General features: G+C 36.4%; 1 protein-coding gene across 1 annotated transcript; it reads left to right on the forward strand.

Annotated features, from left to right (window-relative positions):
- Positions 1 to 15,776: 15,776 nt before the first annotated feature.
- LOC145771028 (uncharacterized) lies at positions 15,777 to 16,403 on the forward strand. The gene has a single exon (XM_082582769.1). It carries the CDS (start codon positions 15,777 to 15,779, stop codon positions 16,401 to 16,403), a length of 627 nt encoding a protein of 208 aa, XP_082438895.1.
- The last annotated feature ends 2,001 nt before the right edge of the window (positions 16,404 to 18,404 follow it).

Here is an 18,404-nt window from a genome sequence, read left to right on the forward strand (position 1 = left end):
TGTTGTGATAGGTACCGGCTCGATTCCAGATCATTTCAAATACTGGTTATACATTTCATTCTTATTCTTGGTAGGCATGTGGGTTTCATTGGTTCATCCATTGGTATAAAGCAGTGGATCAATGGGTTTTTCAGTTGATTTGGTGGTTTTTATTGTGAAATCAATGGATTGGTATCGTATACACCAGGGGTGTGCAACGTGCGGCCCGCGGGCCAAATGTGGCCCGCGAAGAAAAATTGTGCGGCCGCAAAGATGTACCAATTTTGAATTGTGTGCGGCCCGCGAAACGTGTTTATAATTCAGTTTAGTCTGGTACATGTGAACAATTCATTGTGGAGTGGATTATTGTAATTTCGCACCTTCTGTTAACCATTTTAGAAATCTCCCACCGGCCACCGCTAATCCGTTGTATTTAATTATTTGGAACGTCAGAAGATCAGAGGTGGAGCCCTGCTATTGTCTCTGGCTTTGTCACCTTTTTATTTGATCTCTTGCTTTAGACCTTTTGTAGAGCCGGCTTGCGTCAAATTTAGCAGTTGCCTAATGTAGGCCTAGCCTATAGGCCTACAAGCAGTTGGATCAGAACAACTTCAGCCTAGCGGCCCATTCCTTGCCAAATTTTTTGAACCAGTCAAAATAGAAAATTTGTTAAAATTAGAAGTAAAAAAGTAGAGGCATTGGAAGAAAAAAAAATTGAAACAATGGCAATTGAAAAGGCCAAACAAAACAATTGAATAAACTCAATGCAAGACTGCAGCAAAAAAACAGTATGCGAATGAGATGCATGGTCACATAAAAGGCTTTATGAACAAATTACGACTTTGGAAAGCCACATACAGACAGCAAATCTTTTCCACTTTCCAACTTTGAGAGACCATGGAATCCATCCTGAGAAGAAAACTGAATTTGCAGACCAACTTGAAAAATTGTTGTAGGCCTATGAATTTTTGGCTCGTTTCAAGGACTTTAAATCTCATGAACATTTGTTTGGTATATTCTCTTCGCCATTCAACACAGACATTGACAAAGCACCAGGTGATATCCAACTTGAACTGATTGATCTTCAAGAGAAAACGGATTTGAAAGCAAAGTATTTAGAAATGAATCTTGGCGATTTTTACCGAAAACATCTCAACCAAGATGACTTTCCACATTTGAAAAAGTTCATGGCTTCAAAAATGGCTCTTTTTAGCTCAACGTATTTGTGCGAACAATTTTTTCTAAAATGGGCCTCATAAAATCTCCCTATCGATCGGTTCTGACAGACGAACTCTTGGAAAATGGACTTCGAATAATTCGCTTTATTGCCAGCACTTCCATTGAAGTAAATTTGTAAAAATCCGTGGGGAAAAAAGCCAGCTGCAAACTTCTCACTGAACTCGTTTAAAGACTGTGTGACAATAGATTTAAATAGCAGTTTTCTTCAGAAATTTATACGTCTTAACTTATATTACTTATTTCTGCAAGGAGATCCCCTAATAATACCATATGAATAACAAAAAACTACTTTTTTGCGCCTGCAACTACTAGAAATCATATGTCAAATAAACATGCGGCCCGCGGTTTCACCCAGTTGTTTATATCTGGCCCTCCTGTAAAAAAGGTTGCACACCCCTGGTATAGACGAAAAGGTTTTCTAAGCAATAAGACAAAAGAAAGGTTTAATAAATCCAAACGAAGATCAACCAAATCGATTGCCTACCGAAACGAAGAAGAAAGAATGCATTACTCGTTATGTCTTCTGTTACGTGGCTTGGAAACGAACCAAAACTTGAGACGTAGAGCATTTCATCCAACCGCAACCTAATAAGAAACATTTAAATCCATTGATTAAAATAAGCTCATATTCACTCATTGATTAAAACACTTATGCATGAAATGAACGAATGGAGTCTGGACTGTCTGGTGGACATGGTGGTGTTTAACTTGCATTGAGAGTTCCATTTATGGTCCGCCGAATTAGCCGCAGAGATGTTTTGTCCATCAGTTTCGTTGATCAGAAGCTGGCTGGTACGAATGGGTGTCTTGATTTTAGTTGACAGAGGTGCTCTCTTGGGCGAGCAGAAACCTTGGAATGGAAAAAAATGGTTGGGCTCCAATGCCCGTCGACGGAAAGACAGAGTGGCTTCTTCGCGACAAAGCTTAGCCGGTTGGATGTCAGCAAGAATGAGAAGATTATCCAATGGTGTGGGACGCAGGCACCCGGTCACAGTACGCAGAGCGCTGTTGAGGGCAGTGCCGATGTTGTGGCAGTGAGCACTGCGGCTGTGCGGCACCAAACAGGTGCACAGTACTCTGCTGAGGAGTAGACAAGAGCGAGGGCTGTCATACGCAAAGTGTCAGCCCTCGCTCCCCAGCTGGAGCTTGCCAAGCGCTTGAGCAGCGCACGATGAGAGTTTCTTGCGCAGTGACACCAAATGGTGGCGGCACGTGGGCGATCTGTCACACTGAGGTATTTTAGCAGTGTTGTGTCAAGAGAGGGGAGACAGAGCCCACCATCTCTGGGGGCTCACCAGGGGCGCCGGAAACGGGGAGGGGCAGGGGGAGAATGCCCCCCTGCCCTCAATTTTTCTGTGGATGGGGGCAGGGGGAGCAATGGTGCCCTTTTAAGGTCATGTAGGCTACTGCACATTTTGCAATACGATATACCAATTTCAGCTATTCCCTTTTAGCCTAATTATAATCTTTCATTTCTGCCTCAAAATAATCTTCACGACAAAAAATTCTGTATCACAGAAGGTTAACTAGGCTACATCATTATAACATAGCATGATGCCCTTCCGTGCCATTGATTGAATCTTTATCCTCGGACTGGAAAAGCTTCTTGCGGAGCTTCATCCTGACAGTTTTGCATACTTGTAGAGGCTTTGAATCACTGACGCAGGTCCTGTCACCGAGATTGACAGAGCGAAGTTTCCGATTGTTGAAGTCTTGTTGCCGGGGAACTATTCCATCCATTAGATGCCGCTGAATGGAGAGCAGTCCTTAACGTGCGTTACTCAAGCGCACACCCCGAGAGTCGAATCAGCGCCGCTTGATCTTGAAGCTTCTTCGTTCCAGAAGTCACGCGCTAAACAACTGAGCAATCGAGGCGGATAGCACTTGTTCATTGTTCTAGCTCTTGTTCATTGTTCTTTGTATACCGGACACTTGTATTATTACTCGATGATGAGCTGATGAATGAGCATTATCGCTATATTTTATCTTAAAACTAAAAAAAGGTGGCCTTTCAGCAACAAAAGTGCCCTTTTTTCATAATCTTGTCCCCCCAGTCAAAAACCGTTCCGGCGCCCCTGGGGCCCACAGATAATAGACTTTTATGGTTCTATAACAACATGTTTACCGTAGGCTACTGTTTTAAACTTTCATTCTGATAGGAGTGTAGTGCGGTCAATGTTTTTTCGTAAATTGCTTAGTGCAGAGTCACTTGTAGTAAACTACTGATTTGAATGGAGCGATCATGTCTTAGTAATGTTAACAATTGACACAGATTGTAGAGCGTTAGTAGTTAGTTTTACTATGCATGTAGGCTATTTTGCTCTCAGAATTCTCTAGAATTCTTTTTGATTGGTGATGTCAGGGTCAGGGGTGTGGTTGCGGTTGTCAGCATAGTAGTCAATGTTTTTCCAAAAATGGTCTTTCGGCTCTTCAGTCAATGTTTATAGTTCGATACAATGTTGGGAGTTAGTTATAGCATGCATGTTCTTTGCTTTCAGTATTCTCTAGTTTTATTTGGTTCAGTGGTATTAGATAGGCCTACCATATTTTCATCGCCTAAAAAGAGGACACGTTTCGCCAGCAAGTAGAATTTTACGCTTGAAGAATCTTTTACATGTTTTTAGATCATTACAGTTTAGGCCTGCCTACCCAGCAAAAGTTAACAAAAAAACAAGAAAACAGATTCACTGAACGTTTAACTTATTTTTTTCTCATTTCAAAGACAACAAATGATTTTATATTTTTTGAGAGTCAGCAAAAAGTGAAAAAATACCTAATTTTTAGACAGTTCCAGTCAGACTGCAATGATCGCAAAAATCTGCAAAATGTGACAAATCAGGCACAACCTCCAGGTCAAGCCTTAACTTTTGCAACAAGGAATGGTCAGCCTTAATTTATTTATTATTTATTTGCAATCAGACTCAAAGTCCATAGAATTCAAATTTTTAACAGTCATCACACAAAATATCAGACTAACACAACATCAAGCAGGCTACACCAAACAACGTACAAAATACTGTTGTAGTGAATATAAAATGTAGAATTAAAGTAGCAATCAGAAGACATAACATTGCGCAAAAGTGGATTAATTGATCTTTTGCAACGTTCTACAAATGCATAGCAATTTTTTCTTAATAGAGCATCAAATGTTAACACGTCGTTCTGTACCTGATACACTCTAGCACTGTCGCATCTTGACAAATTGTGGATAATTCTGTACGAGTCGTTGTAAGCAACTCGTATGCGATTTAAAGTAGAAGTTTTATAGTTACACCATAGTTGCGAACCATACATTGGCATACAATATGATTGGTACATTACATTTTTAACTTCGGTAGAGCAATTTCCAAACTTGGATCTAAGCTGATTGGCAGCGACATAAAGAGATCGCACTTGCCTTTTAATATCTGCGTCATCACTGATGGTATCATCAATCAGTATACCTAAATATTTCACTTGTTCAACAAATTTAATTTGTGTATTGTACAGCCGCATGCATGGAGAAGTCAAAACTTTAAATTTGCGACATTGATGGACCAATCCAACAGTTTTGTTACAGTTGAAAATAATGTCATGTCTAGAAGCATAGGATTCACACACATCAATGAGTTTTTGGGTACCTTTAGCACTTAGACTAAATACACACAAGTCATCTGCAAACAATAGGTGATTCAAGTGAGATGAACCAGTATTACATCCGACATCTAGGGAATTCAATTCAGTCGATAAGTCATCTATATACAAAGAAAACAGGTAAGGACTTAAAACCCTTCCCTGCCTTACTCCGTTGGTGACATGGAAGGAGTCAGAAATTTGATTCCCCCACTTTATTCTCATTATTTGTTCTTTATACCAATGCTTCAATAATCGTACAAAGCACATAGGAACATTCCGTGAAACTAACTTGTTAAATAAGATATTGTGATTAACTCTATCAAATGCTTTGGATGCATCCAGAAATACACTAAACACAGGACTATTGCTGTGTATGTAATGAGATACTGTTTGTTTATAAAGATAACCACATAAATCTGTGCCATGTTTTGGCTTAAATCCAAACTGATTGTCAGATGTATTTAAAAACGGTGAAATATGCTCAAGGATATAATGTTCAAATAATTTGGACACTACAGTTGCCACTGCAATGGGTCTGTAATTTCCAGCATCCTGAATATTGCCTTTGTTGTTCTTACAAACAGGGATAATTATGGTATTTAAACAAGGTGAAGGCAGCATACCATGAGAAAGGCATACATTAAACAATAAGCTGAATAAGAAGCACAATAGTTCATCTGCATATACTAGATGTTCGGCTGAAATTTTATCACTTCCAGCAGATCTATTAAAGGGTAATTTGCATAGTAGCATTTGTATCGTTTCAGTAGTGCATTGATATTTCTCGATATTGGCATAAGCTTCAGTGTCTTGCATCAACATGTCTATTGTTACATTATTTACAAGAAATATAACTAAAACAGTAGGCTGCATATTACTGTTAAGAATTACAAACGGTGTAAACAAAAAAGCTGTTCCTTTCCTTGCAAAGCTGTAGGCCAATCCATGCCACGATTTCTTTTGCTGGAGGTTAGGTGTTATACACCTTGCACTTTTAGACATTCGTTTCGATTTGTTTCAAATAACAAACTAACCAAACTGAGTTGGTAATCAACAACGTCTACAAGCGTTGTATCAACATAAAGCGTATGAAAGTAAAAGAATATTTTTTTTGTGAAAGTGTGAGCATGTCCTTTAAAATGTCGTTTAATATCTTACAGTGAACCAAGTAATGAACGTTCAACAACAGTTCCATAAAATGCGCCAGTTTCTTGTAGAATATATAAATCAGCATGTTATATCGGTCGTTTCTAGCACTAGTTGCTACGTTCATCTGATAAAATTGAAAGTAAAATTAACAACAAACAAGATGGTTTATTGCTTCACTGACGTTCCGCGCACCATGACAATGCGCATCCTCAGAGCGAATAACATACAAAATAAAATTTCACCAGGTTATATACTACTGTAGTGCGATTGAAGGCAAGAAAAAATAAAACACGCAATATTTTAAAAAATTGGCCAATGATGTGTGAGCGGTTGCTTTCCACGTTAAAATTACGTAAAAACTTCTACTACAAAAACTTCTACTTCTACTGTAAAAACTACGTAAAAATTTCAAAAAAATCTGGCAACTTTGCAGGCAATCCTAAGTATGAAATCTAGTTATAAGAACAATACGGTAGTTTGTATGGATTAAACAAGCAAGCGAGAAGCGATGGAAGTAGTGATGCTTTGTCATTGCAATGTTTTTTCAACGCTTAATTTCCTTGAATATCATGGTGATACCCAAAACCATAAGGCTAAAACTTGGTAGGCTACAAACTCCACAACAGAAATGTGTGGTGAATGATGAAATAAAAACAGTAGAAATACCAATTGCAGTTTGCCATTGACTGATTTGTGCTGTAGACCATTTGAACAACATTATGGTTGCATATAGACATGGAAGTAGCCTACTCTAAAAAAGATGAAACTTTACCAAACTAAGTGTACATGTTTAATAAAAAAATGATTTTACCTGCTTGAAAGGGAAACTTGATACAGATTTTTATGGAAAGAAATATGCTCTTATGTTGATGAATTTTTTGCTATTTGTTTTTTTGGGTTTTGTGGCCGTGCTAACTACTGATATATAGCCTACTACATAATTTTTCATTCAGGCACGTTTTAAACCTTTCAAGGTTTTGCCACCTTTTCCCGTTCGTTTACGTGCTGGTAGGTTTATATCGATTTTTGTAGTTACAGTAGAATTCGCCTATAGTGACACCTGAAGAGACCGCGGAAAAAGTGTCACTATAAGCGAAGTGTCACTATAGACGAATGATGACGTCGTTGATAACGTCACTTGTGCAGTATCTGCGCATGCGCATCCCATGTTGGTTTAATTCAAACCCAGTCAGCAAATCAATCCCTCATGGTTTAACCTTTGCATACGTTAAATCAATGTAAAAAGATGGATTTGCTGGCTGGGAACTGGCGAATACTGATATGATTCCAAAATATGATTCCAACTTAAACTGGAAATAGGGGAGGGTGGGGTAAGATGAGCAGCTTTTTGCTTAACTCGCTTTTACAAAAGAACGGTTTGTTTTGGAAAATTTTAATAAGGTGAACTTAAAGCACCAATGAATCAGCTACATTTTAGATTTAGTTTTATCACCTTGCGATTTTTATATTTTTTTATATTGATACTTGTTTGCGTGTTGCTCAACTTACCCCGGCGTAAATTGTATGGGGTAAATTGAGCAATGACCTGGGGTAAGTTGTGCAATTCGATTAAGTTGAAGCATTTCCCTATCAGTTTGTTTGTATTATTACGATGCAATATGCTTTACAACACAACACTGCTTTTTTATCAATACGAACCTAAACAGACACAAATTCAGCAGTTCAAACATTAAATAAGCTAAGGCTATTTCTTTTGGGGTAAGTTGAGCAACTGCTCCAAGATACGTCAACTAGCATTGCACATTTTACCCCATCCTGATTTTTCTGACAAAATTACAAATATTTAAAAAACTACAAGACTAAGGGCGGAATTCAGAAACCAGACTTAAGGCGGCTTAAGTCTGTCTGGACAAAAGTCTGCGTTGAGCGTCGATTTTGCGATTCAGAAAGCAGACTTACGCTTTAGCAAGGCTTATACTCGGCTTAAAAGCCGAAAGATATAAGCCACCTGCGGAGGTGGTTTAAGCCTCTGTTGAAGGAAAAAGTGTTTGGCTAATACTGGAGGTATTGAAAGTAGGAGGTTTGTTACAGCATTTTTTTTAAAAATAGACCGTCTGGTGCAAAGGCCACGATACTTTTTTGATAGTTTTTAATGTGAAGCAGGTGTGCCTGTTATCTTAGCTTGGTTGCAGGCAGAGTTTTGGTCTGACAGTTGGCTTGATTGTTGAATAAAGACTTCTTTCAGACGCTGACAATAGTAGGTTACTAGTGTTATTGCTGGTGGTGTAAATTTTGAAATGCCTATTTTGTCTTGTTGAATAACCAGACGCTGACACGCAGTTTAGTAATACTGCTTGTAACATCACTTTTGCAAACATACAATTGTGAATGGTCATACTTTTTCCTTTGTCTGCAATGCCAGGAAAAAACAAGTCTAATAACTATCTTACATTTGACAGTTTTCAGACCAAAGGGAATCTATGCGCCGCCCTTTTAGTCATACACTGGCAACAGTATTCCTACAATTGTACTACTTTTAACTTTCAAGGCATCAAAAATAATCTGAGTTATCTGATTCTTTCAAATTGATGAATTATTGCAAACGAAAACCATGTGCGTATTGGCATAACGTTGTCTTAACGTTGTTTCAGTGCTTAATGAGTATTACTTGCTTGTGAAGGAAATGTTTGTGCCAGAATTGTTGCGTCATGGATTACTTGGCATCTACGTTAACGAACGACTTACTGATGCAACTACAACGTTTCTATTTCAACGTCACAAAAAACGACTTTTTTCTAGTTGTAGGTTTAAATAGCACAACATTGCATTATTTGTTGATTTAGCATGAATATAGCTCAGCTATACGCAAACACTTCTTCGCGTCAGTTAACTATCGCTAAGATATGAACTACTGCTTTAAATTCAGTGAGCAACTTGATGAGCGAGTTTACTGCGCTTTTAGATAAACATAGTTTATACAAATTCCCGTAACCCTTTAATGTAAATTGCATTATCATTTCTTATTTCAATAAAAATACCAAGAGGGTTTACTCATAGCCGTAGGAGAGTAAAACATTTTGGGGGGGCGAACAAAATTTGCCCAAATTTTCCAAATTTTGCCCAAATTGTGTCTTTGCGTATATATTTTCAAAAACATAAAATTACTCACAACCTCTGAGATAGTGCAGTCTAAGAACTCCACAGTCATCAACTTGGCGGTGTACAAAAACACAGGCTCAAAACGTTCAACTTAGCAAAACAAGGCTGAATTACCTTTAAACTAAATAAACCATCAAATTTAAATAATTTTCTTGTGGCACAAAAATATGTATATATATTAGGCCTACCTGGATTCAACAACAATTTAAACTGAGAATTCAACAATAACTGGACAACAGTGGCTAAATATCCAAGTCGTCAGATCATTTCAAAATCTCTAGCTCAATTGCAATAAAAAGCCAGACCAAAAGTAGCTGAATCTTTTCATTATAAAGATAGTTCAAAAAATCAAGAGTCAAGATTCGTAAATTTGCATTGAAAAAATCTCAAATGACAACCTATTTACTTATCAAACTAGTAACATTACTTAATCCATGCTACTTACAACCTGAAAAGAATTCTACTGTACAGTTTATCATACTATGCACATCAAATTTGCACCTTTGAACAAAACTAAGTTGCTATTAGTATGAATACTGATCTCATATTACAGTGAAGTTATAGCCAATGTTTTTTCATTAACATAATTACTGTACTGTACCAAGATATTCTAAGTTCATGATGAAGCAACTACTGAAATCGCAGGCACTGAACCAAAATAACTCATATATAGGTAATAACTTCAAACTCAATCCTTGCCAGAAAATACAGACAACATCATCAAGTACTGTCTATATTGCCTGATATTTTAACTGCATGAATTGGATGCCAAAGCAACATAACACTTGCCTATATATTTTGATCATTGATTACTATAATATGTACTGTGTCATATATGGTAAATAGCTGAGCATATCACCCTAGGACTGGCAAAGACAAACAGCAGTTAATACAAAAAATAATATTTATGTATATAAAAAACATTTCAACTGTAGCCCACAAGTTCAGTTCACAAAAACATGAAATCAAACACTGGAAAATTCACAGATACTAAAACGAAGCTTACCATTCTCTACAAATTGTAACATACCAAATACAATAGTTTCCAAAATTGAAGATGGCACAGTTTACATTCATGGGAAAATCTTAATGTCTTTCATACAAAATATTACACTATAACAAATATAATATATATACAAAGTTTTTAAACTGGTAAGATGTTGAAAACTCATAGTAGCCTAAGATTGATTTTCCCAATAACTAGACATTTTTGCCCAAATATTTTTACAAATAAATACATCAGTAGAATATAGATAATGAAGCAAAAAACCTCATAAGATTACCAGTACCCAGCAGGGTTTCAAAATTCCACCAATGAAGAAATGTAGTGTATATATATCCTAATGATTATATTAGTAATAGCTTACCTCTGCTTGCTAATTGCATTATCTTACATTTTGCAGATATATACTGAATCGAAGCTTAACATTCTGCCCAAATTGCAATACACCAAATACAAAAGTTCCAAAACTGATGACACTACATTTAACATTTAAAGAAAAAATGTTAATGTATTTCATACAAAATGCAACACTATAAACAAATTCCCAAACTAGAAAGATTTTGAAAACTCATGGTAAGATTGATTTTTCCTATAACTGGACATTTTTGCCCAAATATTTTTACAAATAAATACAATAGTGGAATATAGAGAAAGAAGCAAAAAACCTCATAAGATTACCAGTAGGCTACCCAGCAAGGTTTCAAAATTCCACCAATGAAGAAATGTAGTGTATATCCTAATGAACATCGGTAATAAGCTTACCGGTACGTCTGCTTGCTAATTGCATTTTCTTACATTTTGCAGATAGGCTATATACTGAATCGAAGCTTAACATTCTGCCCAAATAGCAATATACCAAATACAAAAGTTCCAAATTTGATGACACTACATTTAACATTTAAAGAAAAATGTTAATGTATAATATTTCATACAAAATGCAACACTATAAACAAATTTCTAAACTAGAAAGATTTTGAAAACTCATGGTAAGATTAATTTTCCCAATAACTGGACATTTTTGCCCAAATAAAATTTTAGAAATAACTAGTACATTACTACATTAGTAAGACATAAAGTAAAAAGCAAAAGCCATTTAAGGTTATTAGTAGGCTACCTAGCAAGCTTACAAATCTCATCGTGAAGAAATACAGCCTACGTACATGCTGGTGAATATCAGTACTAATAAGCTTAACTTTGCTTGCCAATTATGTTCTTTTACACTTTACTTTTTGCTGGTGTTGAATTGAAACTTATCACTCTGCCCAAATTGCAATACGTACCACATGCAACAATTTTCAAAATAGATGAAAATGCACTTTACATAGGTGATTGGAAAATATTAATGTATATATCTCATAAATTATAACAATTACGTAAACTTTCTAAACTGGTAAAATGTCGAAACATCACGATAAGATTGATTTGCCCAAATAAGTGCAGATTTTTGCCCAAATTCGCGGCATTTTTTTTTCAGCGGGGGAGCGACCGCCCCCCCTGCCCCCCCATCTCCTACGGCTATGGGTTTACTTACAACGATTCTGAAGGCCAACTGCTTATTGACCTCATCAAAGACTTTCCAGTGGTGGAAAATAAATAAAAAAATGATAAAAAAAGCCTTTCCAAAATAATCAAGCGAGGAATGATTTAACTAAAGTTTTTAACGCGAACAGCTCTACTGAAAGGATCACCCAGAGAGCAAAACCCGTTATATTTACATTGATTCAACGTCTGCAGGCGTTGAATCAAGGTTAATGACGAATCTTGCTGTCTGGGCACAGATCAGCTGAAAAAGTTAGGGTTAGTTAGTCCATCTGAAACATACATGGCGTTATTGACACAGGTTTTGGTTTGATACTTAGGTCACAGTATATTATTGCATATAATTGTATTTTCGTTTTCTCACAAATTTGCAAACCATTGCTTTTAGGCAACTCTTCAAAGAAGAGTATGCAAATATTCACATTAAAAGGCCTGTTCGCGATCATGCAGATCCTTTTAATCAACTTTACGACAAGCAGTTTTGTCAACGTTTCCGTCTTAGCAAAACTGCAACTATGGAACTCTTTGAATTGTTTAAAAAGGACGAAACGTTGACAGCCCGATCGCATGCAATTTTTTGCAACTGGCCATTTCCAGAGAAGCGATGGCGACTTGGCCGGGATTAGTCAAAGTTCTGTTTGCAGAATTGTAGCGCGTATTTCTCGGTGCATACCCATTGTCACCCAATAGGATTCCATCAATTTCTCTATTCTCAAATTTATCTCCAATGATGCTGTTGTCAAAAAACCGCGCATCATGTGTCAATCCTGGCCATGATTGTGCAAGCAAAGTCAAAACTTTCCTATTTAGGCATCAAAAATAACTTGAGTAACCTGATTCTTTAAAATTTATGAATTATTGTAAATGAAAGCCATGTGCATATTGGCATAACGTTGTTTTACGTTGTTTCATTGTTAAATAAGTATTCCTTGCTTGTGAATGAACTGTTTGTGCTAGATCTGTTGCGTCATGGATTACTTGGCATCTATGTTAGTTAACGAACGACTTACTGATGCAACTATAACGTATTTCAACATCATAAAAAAGTGCTTTTTTCTAGTTGTGAGTTTAAAGCACAACATTGCCTTATTTGGTGGTTCAGCAGGAATGTAGCTCAGCTTTACAGCCTTCAGTTTCACGCTTCATTACCTCAACCAAAGAGTTGCTATAGCAATTTCTCTTTCGCGCGAAAACAAAGAGGCTTAATACAGTCTTTTATAAGTCACGCGTAAGTCAAGTTTCTGCATCGCAAATAAGCTTCTCGTATAAGCCTGGCCTATATAAGTCTGACTTACGCATAACACTGACTTACTTTGAGACGCAAATCTGAATTCCGCCCTAACCAACCTGAAGGTTTTATTGAATATCCTCACACTTTATACTTACCAATACAAAAAAACAGATTTGATTTACATAGTGTAACAATAAAGTTATTCAGTTTTTGGCAAAAAAATAAAAATTTCGATTTTTCGACATAAACAATATAATTGCGTGCCATTGTAAAATGCAACTCGCAGTGGACATAACAAATAGCCTACATTGAATGAAATGGTATTATGTGTGATATATCCAGAATAAAAAAAAAATAATTCCGCCGACTCGTTTTTCCAAAAACAGGGGTTGCTCATCTTACCCCATTGCACACTTTACCCCAGTCTCCCCTACACCGTAAAGTGCCCTTATACGTAAATTTTTGAGCCCAAGGGACAGAAATGTGGTGTCACTGTAAGCAAAGTGTTCTTATACACGAAGTCACTATAGGCGAAGTCATTTCTATGCAAAACATATGGTTTGCAAACGGGACTTTGCAACAGGTGTCACTATAGGCGAAGTGTCACTATAGCCAAAGTCCCCATAGGCGAGTTCTACTGTAGGCTAGTATCTTTTTCGTCCCGGACGCCTTAATGACGAAAAATGAAATGATTGATTGATTGAATCTATTTACAAGCCTTTATTGACACTGATATGCATTTTTGTTTATTATTTTAGTGACAACGACAAAGCAATTACGGTACGGTACTGGTCTATTTGCATTTTTGGGTTCGCTGCAGTGACAGAGGCTACAGATGAAAATTTGATAAATTCAACTGAAAACATTATCACAAAACATGTCCTACGTCTTAAAAATTTCATTAGGTTTGTATATACGTGATGGTACATTCAACAGGGTCGTGATCGTTTTTAATTACTAGCGGTGAAAACTGCTGTTTGGCAGTTTTTGTGTCGATTTGGCAGTTTTTTAAGTTTGTTTGGCAGGAGATTTTTTACAGTCTGGCAACCTTGGGATACCATTCAAGATTTCAAGTTGGCAAATAATTAAACTGAGCAGTGAGCAAGCCGATTTAGCCGAAACTTGGCTTGTCACCAGTGTTGCCGTTTGGTACTCTGGAGTACCAAAAAGTTAAAAATTTGGTACTATTTTGGTTGCATTGGTACCCTAAAAAATGATTTGGTACTCTGCAAAAATTTGGTTCTATTTGGTACCATTTGTAATTTTTAGTTTTTATTATTCGTATTGTACTTTATTTCAATATCGGAAAAGTTTGACTACCTGACAATGAGCAACGCGCTAGGTTGACATTGGGTTTTTTGTTTGTCTTTGGTCTTTATTTTGCCTGGTAATGGTAAGGGCGGACGTGTTTTTATTTCGTCTCGTAAAAAATTTTTTTTGTAAAAAATAGCTCCCAGATGAGGGTTTTAAAGGAAAGAATGGGTGCTGATTGGTAATTTGACAGCGAAGTTTGCAGGGAAGCACGGATTTGCTGAAGAGAAGGTCTACATGTTAATACTGAAGTTGGTAAGAGTGGAAGGTTTTTGCTGTGGAGAAGGTGAAAGGGGTACCTATTGACGTGTTGGTAGCCTGTTGAAGTAGGTGACTGGATTGGCTGTGACGGTTGAAGGTTTCCGCTGAAGAAGAGCTTTGCAGCAGATTAATATCTAATGAACTGCAGGTGAAGTTAGATTCAGCTGAATAAAAGAAAGCCGGCTGAAAGAACTGAACTTTAAAGTAGCCTAATTTTCTTTGTTCAATCAATCCATCAGTTTATTTATTTATCACATTTTTGTCACATCACACATTTGTTCTGATTAATTATAATCTATGATTTTAAATAAACTGTACGGTATGCCTACATGTTTAAAACTTGGGCCATGGCAGTTGCAAACTTTAAAACTGACTGTTTTGAACCGATAACATCGATACTTGAGTATCGGTACACCACTAATTTGTAGACCTACTGCGCCAGTATCTAAATAAATAGTGTAGCCAACTAGCTTAAAACAGAAATAATTTTAGTAGTTGCAGACTTGCAGTAATAGCCTTTTTCAGAAAACATTGGCTAGACCTGCTATATTAACGATTAATAGTCTAATTGTATTAAACTGCTTATTTCTGTGCACCAATGGGTGACTCTGCGACCATTGCAGTGTTACTTCTAATTTGATTTGCTGCATGGTAGGCTATATGGCAAAAGCAACCAAATGCTATCATAAAAATAGCATTTGAAACATGGGAAGTTGAATTCACTTGGTCGTGCAGCCCACCTGAATCTAGCCTGGTAAATAACAAAGATAAAAAGATTTCAGCTACCGGTACTGTAAAGTTTGTAACTTTCTTGTCAATCCACATCGATCTAATGTGGTTTGACACGATAAAAGCAAATTGCACAAAAAAAGATCATCATTTGATAATGATCATAATTTTGTTCTGCGCTGATAAAGTTGATAAAAGTTTTGCTATTTTTAAAAGTGAAAAAAAAATTTGGTACTCTGTTTATCAATTTGGTACCCATTTAGAAAAAAATTGGTACCCATTCATTAAGTGTGGTTGGCAACACTGCTTGTCACAAGTCAGCAAATTTGGTTTAATAGCCTACCGTAAGCGATGACCAAGAAAGTCTAAACTGAGCAAGTAAATCTTATTTCCTGACTTGGACTGTAGCTGAAATGTACTTACTGAGTTGTGGTCTGACAACCTCGCAAAAAGTTGCTTGGCAATGTAAAAATCTGCATAATGCTGAGACATTATTTGTAAATTTTTCACTGTTTAACCTTCAATTATTACAATTTGCAGACTGTGGCAATTTTTATACTAGCTTGTATTGCCAGGTAGTAGGTGTACTTGTAAGTTAACATGGACAGTAAATTGAGTCGTGTTCCCACGTTTTATACAAGAGATATCCTTCCAGCTCGTGTGACAAGACATATTCACAAGAACTCTGTTGATATCGCAGCAATCATATCTGACCAACTCTCGCTTACAAAAAATTTAGAGCAAGAGTTAACCACCATTCGAAATGCTCTTGTTGAGTCGATAGACTTTTCATTATCATGTGAAAGGCTTTGTGATTTGAGTAGTTTAACTATATCGTTTTTGGAAACTGTACTTCAGGATATTATGAAAGAAGAATCCAACCATCGTAGCAAACTCCTTGGTCAGCAGGAGTGTGTAGAAATGTTCAAAACTGCTGTAGATGGAAATGAAGTGCAACCAGCATATTTAGCTGTGGAACGAGACAAGCGGAACATTATGACAAAAAATTTGTCAAATATCGTGGAGTGTCGAGAAACAGTGTTTTCAGCTTTGGAAATTTTAAAGCGATGTCGTATAGAAGAAGATGGTGTTGACAATGATTTAGGGAAGCTAAAGCAAAAATATTCTGAATGCAAATCTAAACTTAACAGCGAGCATGAACGGCTAAAAATGTTTAATGAATGGCAACAAAATCCAGAAAAAATGTATCAAGATACAAAAAACTAGTCTTTTCATCAATGTCTTAAAGTAGTGACAAAAGGCTCTGACAATACTTTGTATTTTGCACCACTGGTTTGATTTATATACTATTAACCAGCTTCAAGTGATCTCGATCTTCAATTTTCTGTGATATGTCTATGCACTATGTAGGAATAAGAGTGAAGGTTCCACAGATAAATCAGACTGTTGAGATTACTTTGACAATGGGAATTTCATTTACTTATAGATGATTGATTATAGAGACTATAGAACTATATGAAAACATTTTGATTTTTGCCAGTTCAAACTTTTCAGTGATTATTTTATTTTTATTGAAAAGATTGCTTTAAGGTAGAATATATTTTGAAAAACATGATGTTTAAGTGTTTGAAAGCAGAGCTAGTGTATTATGTTTGAGTAATGAGTATTATGAGTGCTTTAACTAGCTCAGAAATGGTGCATATTAGTTTTTGCAGATATGTTTAAAAAAGATGTATGCCTATATATAAAAATTTGCGTCTTGTTAAGGGTCATTCTCTGTCAACTCAACCAGGCCATTCAACCCAAAGTCTCAGATTTTGCTGAAATTATATTTGTTTGAAAGAAAATTTAATTCTGAGCAAAATAAACTTTGTTTTATCAAAATCGTATAAGTGGTTGCGATGTTACGGCTTTTTAAAAATACTTAGTTTTTGTGCTCAGTGAACCGTGAAAAGTAGTAGTTTTTCGAGATGTTGTTTACAAACTGCCACAACTTTATTTTGAGTTTAAGTTGGAACCTGAAACTTAGCTTTTTGAATAGGTTAGTCTCTAAACTGTACTTAGGAACAACTTTTATGCATATTTAATTGAGGTCAAAGGTCATACATGGCTGCAAAGTTCATATGATTTTCAAAATCACTCATGCGGAACACAAGTTCAACGTCTAATTTCTCAAAAGTATAATATATCTTTTAATTTTTTTGAGTAAGGTATCATTGGAAAGCTTTTTTTATGTACTTTCTGCTCACACTGGTCCCATTGCTCATATCAAATGTTATGATGATCATATGAGGGTTAGAACACAAGCTACCAAATTTTCGACAACATTTTTCCTAGGTACACTGAAATTGCACCAAGCAGTTTTTCTGCTTTATTTATGTGTTGCAAACTGATACCTGATTTAGACTGTGACAGAAATTCATCCCAAGTACATGAATGCCAAAAGTTGAATTGTCACACACTGTCTAAAACTTCAGTTTTTATAGGTTCCTTCGTATAGTGTATGACACTTTAGTGAAGTTGCTGTCTACTGTCCATGTATAATTTATCATCTTTCATTTTCGACCTTGCAGATAAACTTTCTTAATACTAACAGCCCATACTAACATCTACATTACCTAACTTGATTTGAAATGAACATGGATCTGGAGAGCTGCAGTATTGGAATCCTCATCAATAAGGAAACAGAGTGTCGCAAGCTCACATTTGCTAAAACAAAAGCATTGGTTTACTTTGCATTAATAAAAGAAGAAGATAAAGAAAAACTTCTCTATCGGACGCAACTGGAAAACAAAAAGGATGAGATTGTAACTGTTTGTGCACACCACAAAGCACAATTTATTGAAAAATATGAAATGCAGCAACGAAAGTGCTGTGATCCGTTTAAAGCCCACAAGAGAGATATCAAAGTAAGGCTACAAGTAATCTCTACAAAATTTGCCAAGCTTTTACGAGAAAAACATTATGTAATAATCCCTGGAAAAAAAGTTTGTGGCAACTGCAAAATTCGGTTAAATCAGATATGTGAGGCTTCAAGTTCATCTTCCGCTGAATTGACAGGTCACAGTACCGACAGCGAAGCAAGCAATTATGATGCTGAATTGTCCACTAGTGCCCTAAATACAAGCTTGGTGGAGATTGGGCAGTCTCCAATAAAAGTACATGGTGTCGCCTCCAGTAGCAGACCTATCTATGCCAAGCGCAAGCTTTCCTTCGTTCAAGAAGAAATGAAAAAAAGAGTTGCCATTGCACTTGGTGTTGTTGAAG

The sequence above is a fragment of the Aplidium turbinatum genome, chromosome 5 (assembly GCF_918807975.1).
Source record: "Aplidium turbinatum chromosome 5, kaAplTurb1.1, whole genome shotgun sequence".
Lineage (NCBI taxonomy): Eukaryota > Metazoa > Chordata > Ascidiacea > Aplousobranchia > Polyclinidae > Aplidium > Aplidium turbinatum.

Coding starts and splice junctions, on each gene's coding strand:
- LOC145771028 (XM_082582769.1), top strand. CDS start 15,777: ATGGACAGTAAATTGAGTCGTGTTCCCACGTTTTATACAAGAGATATC.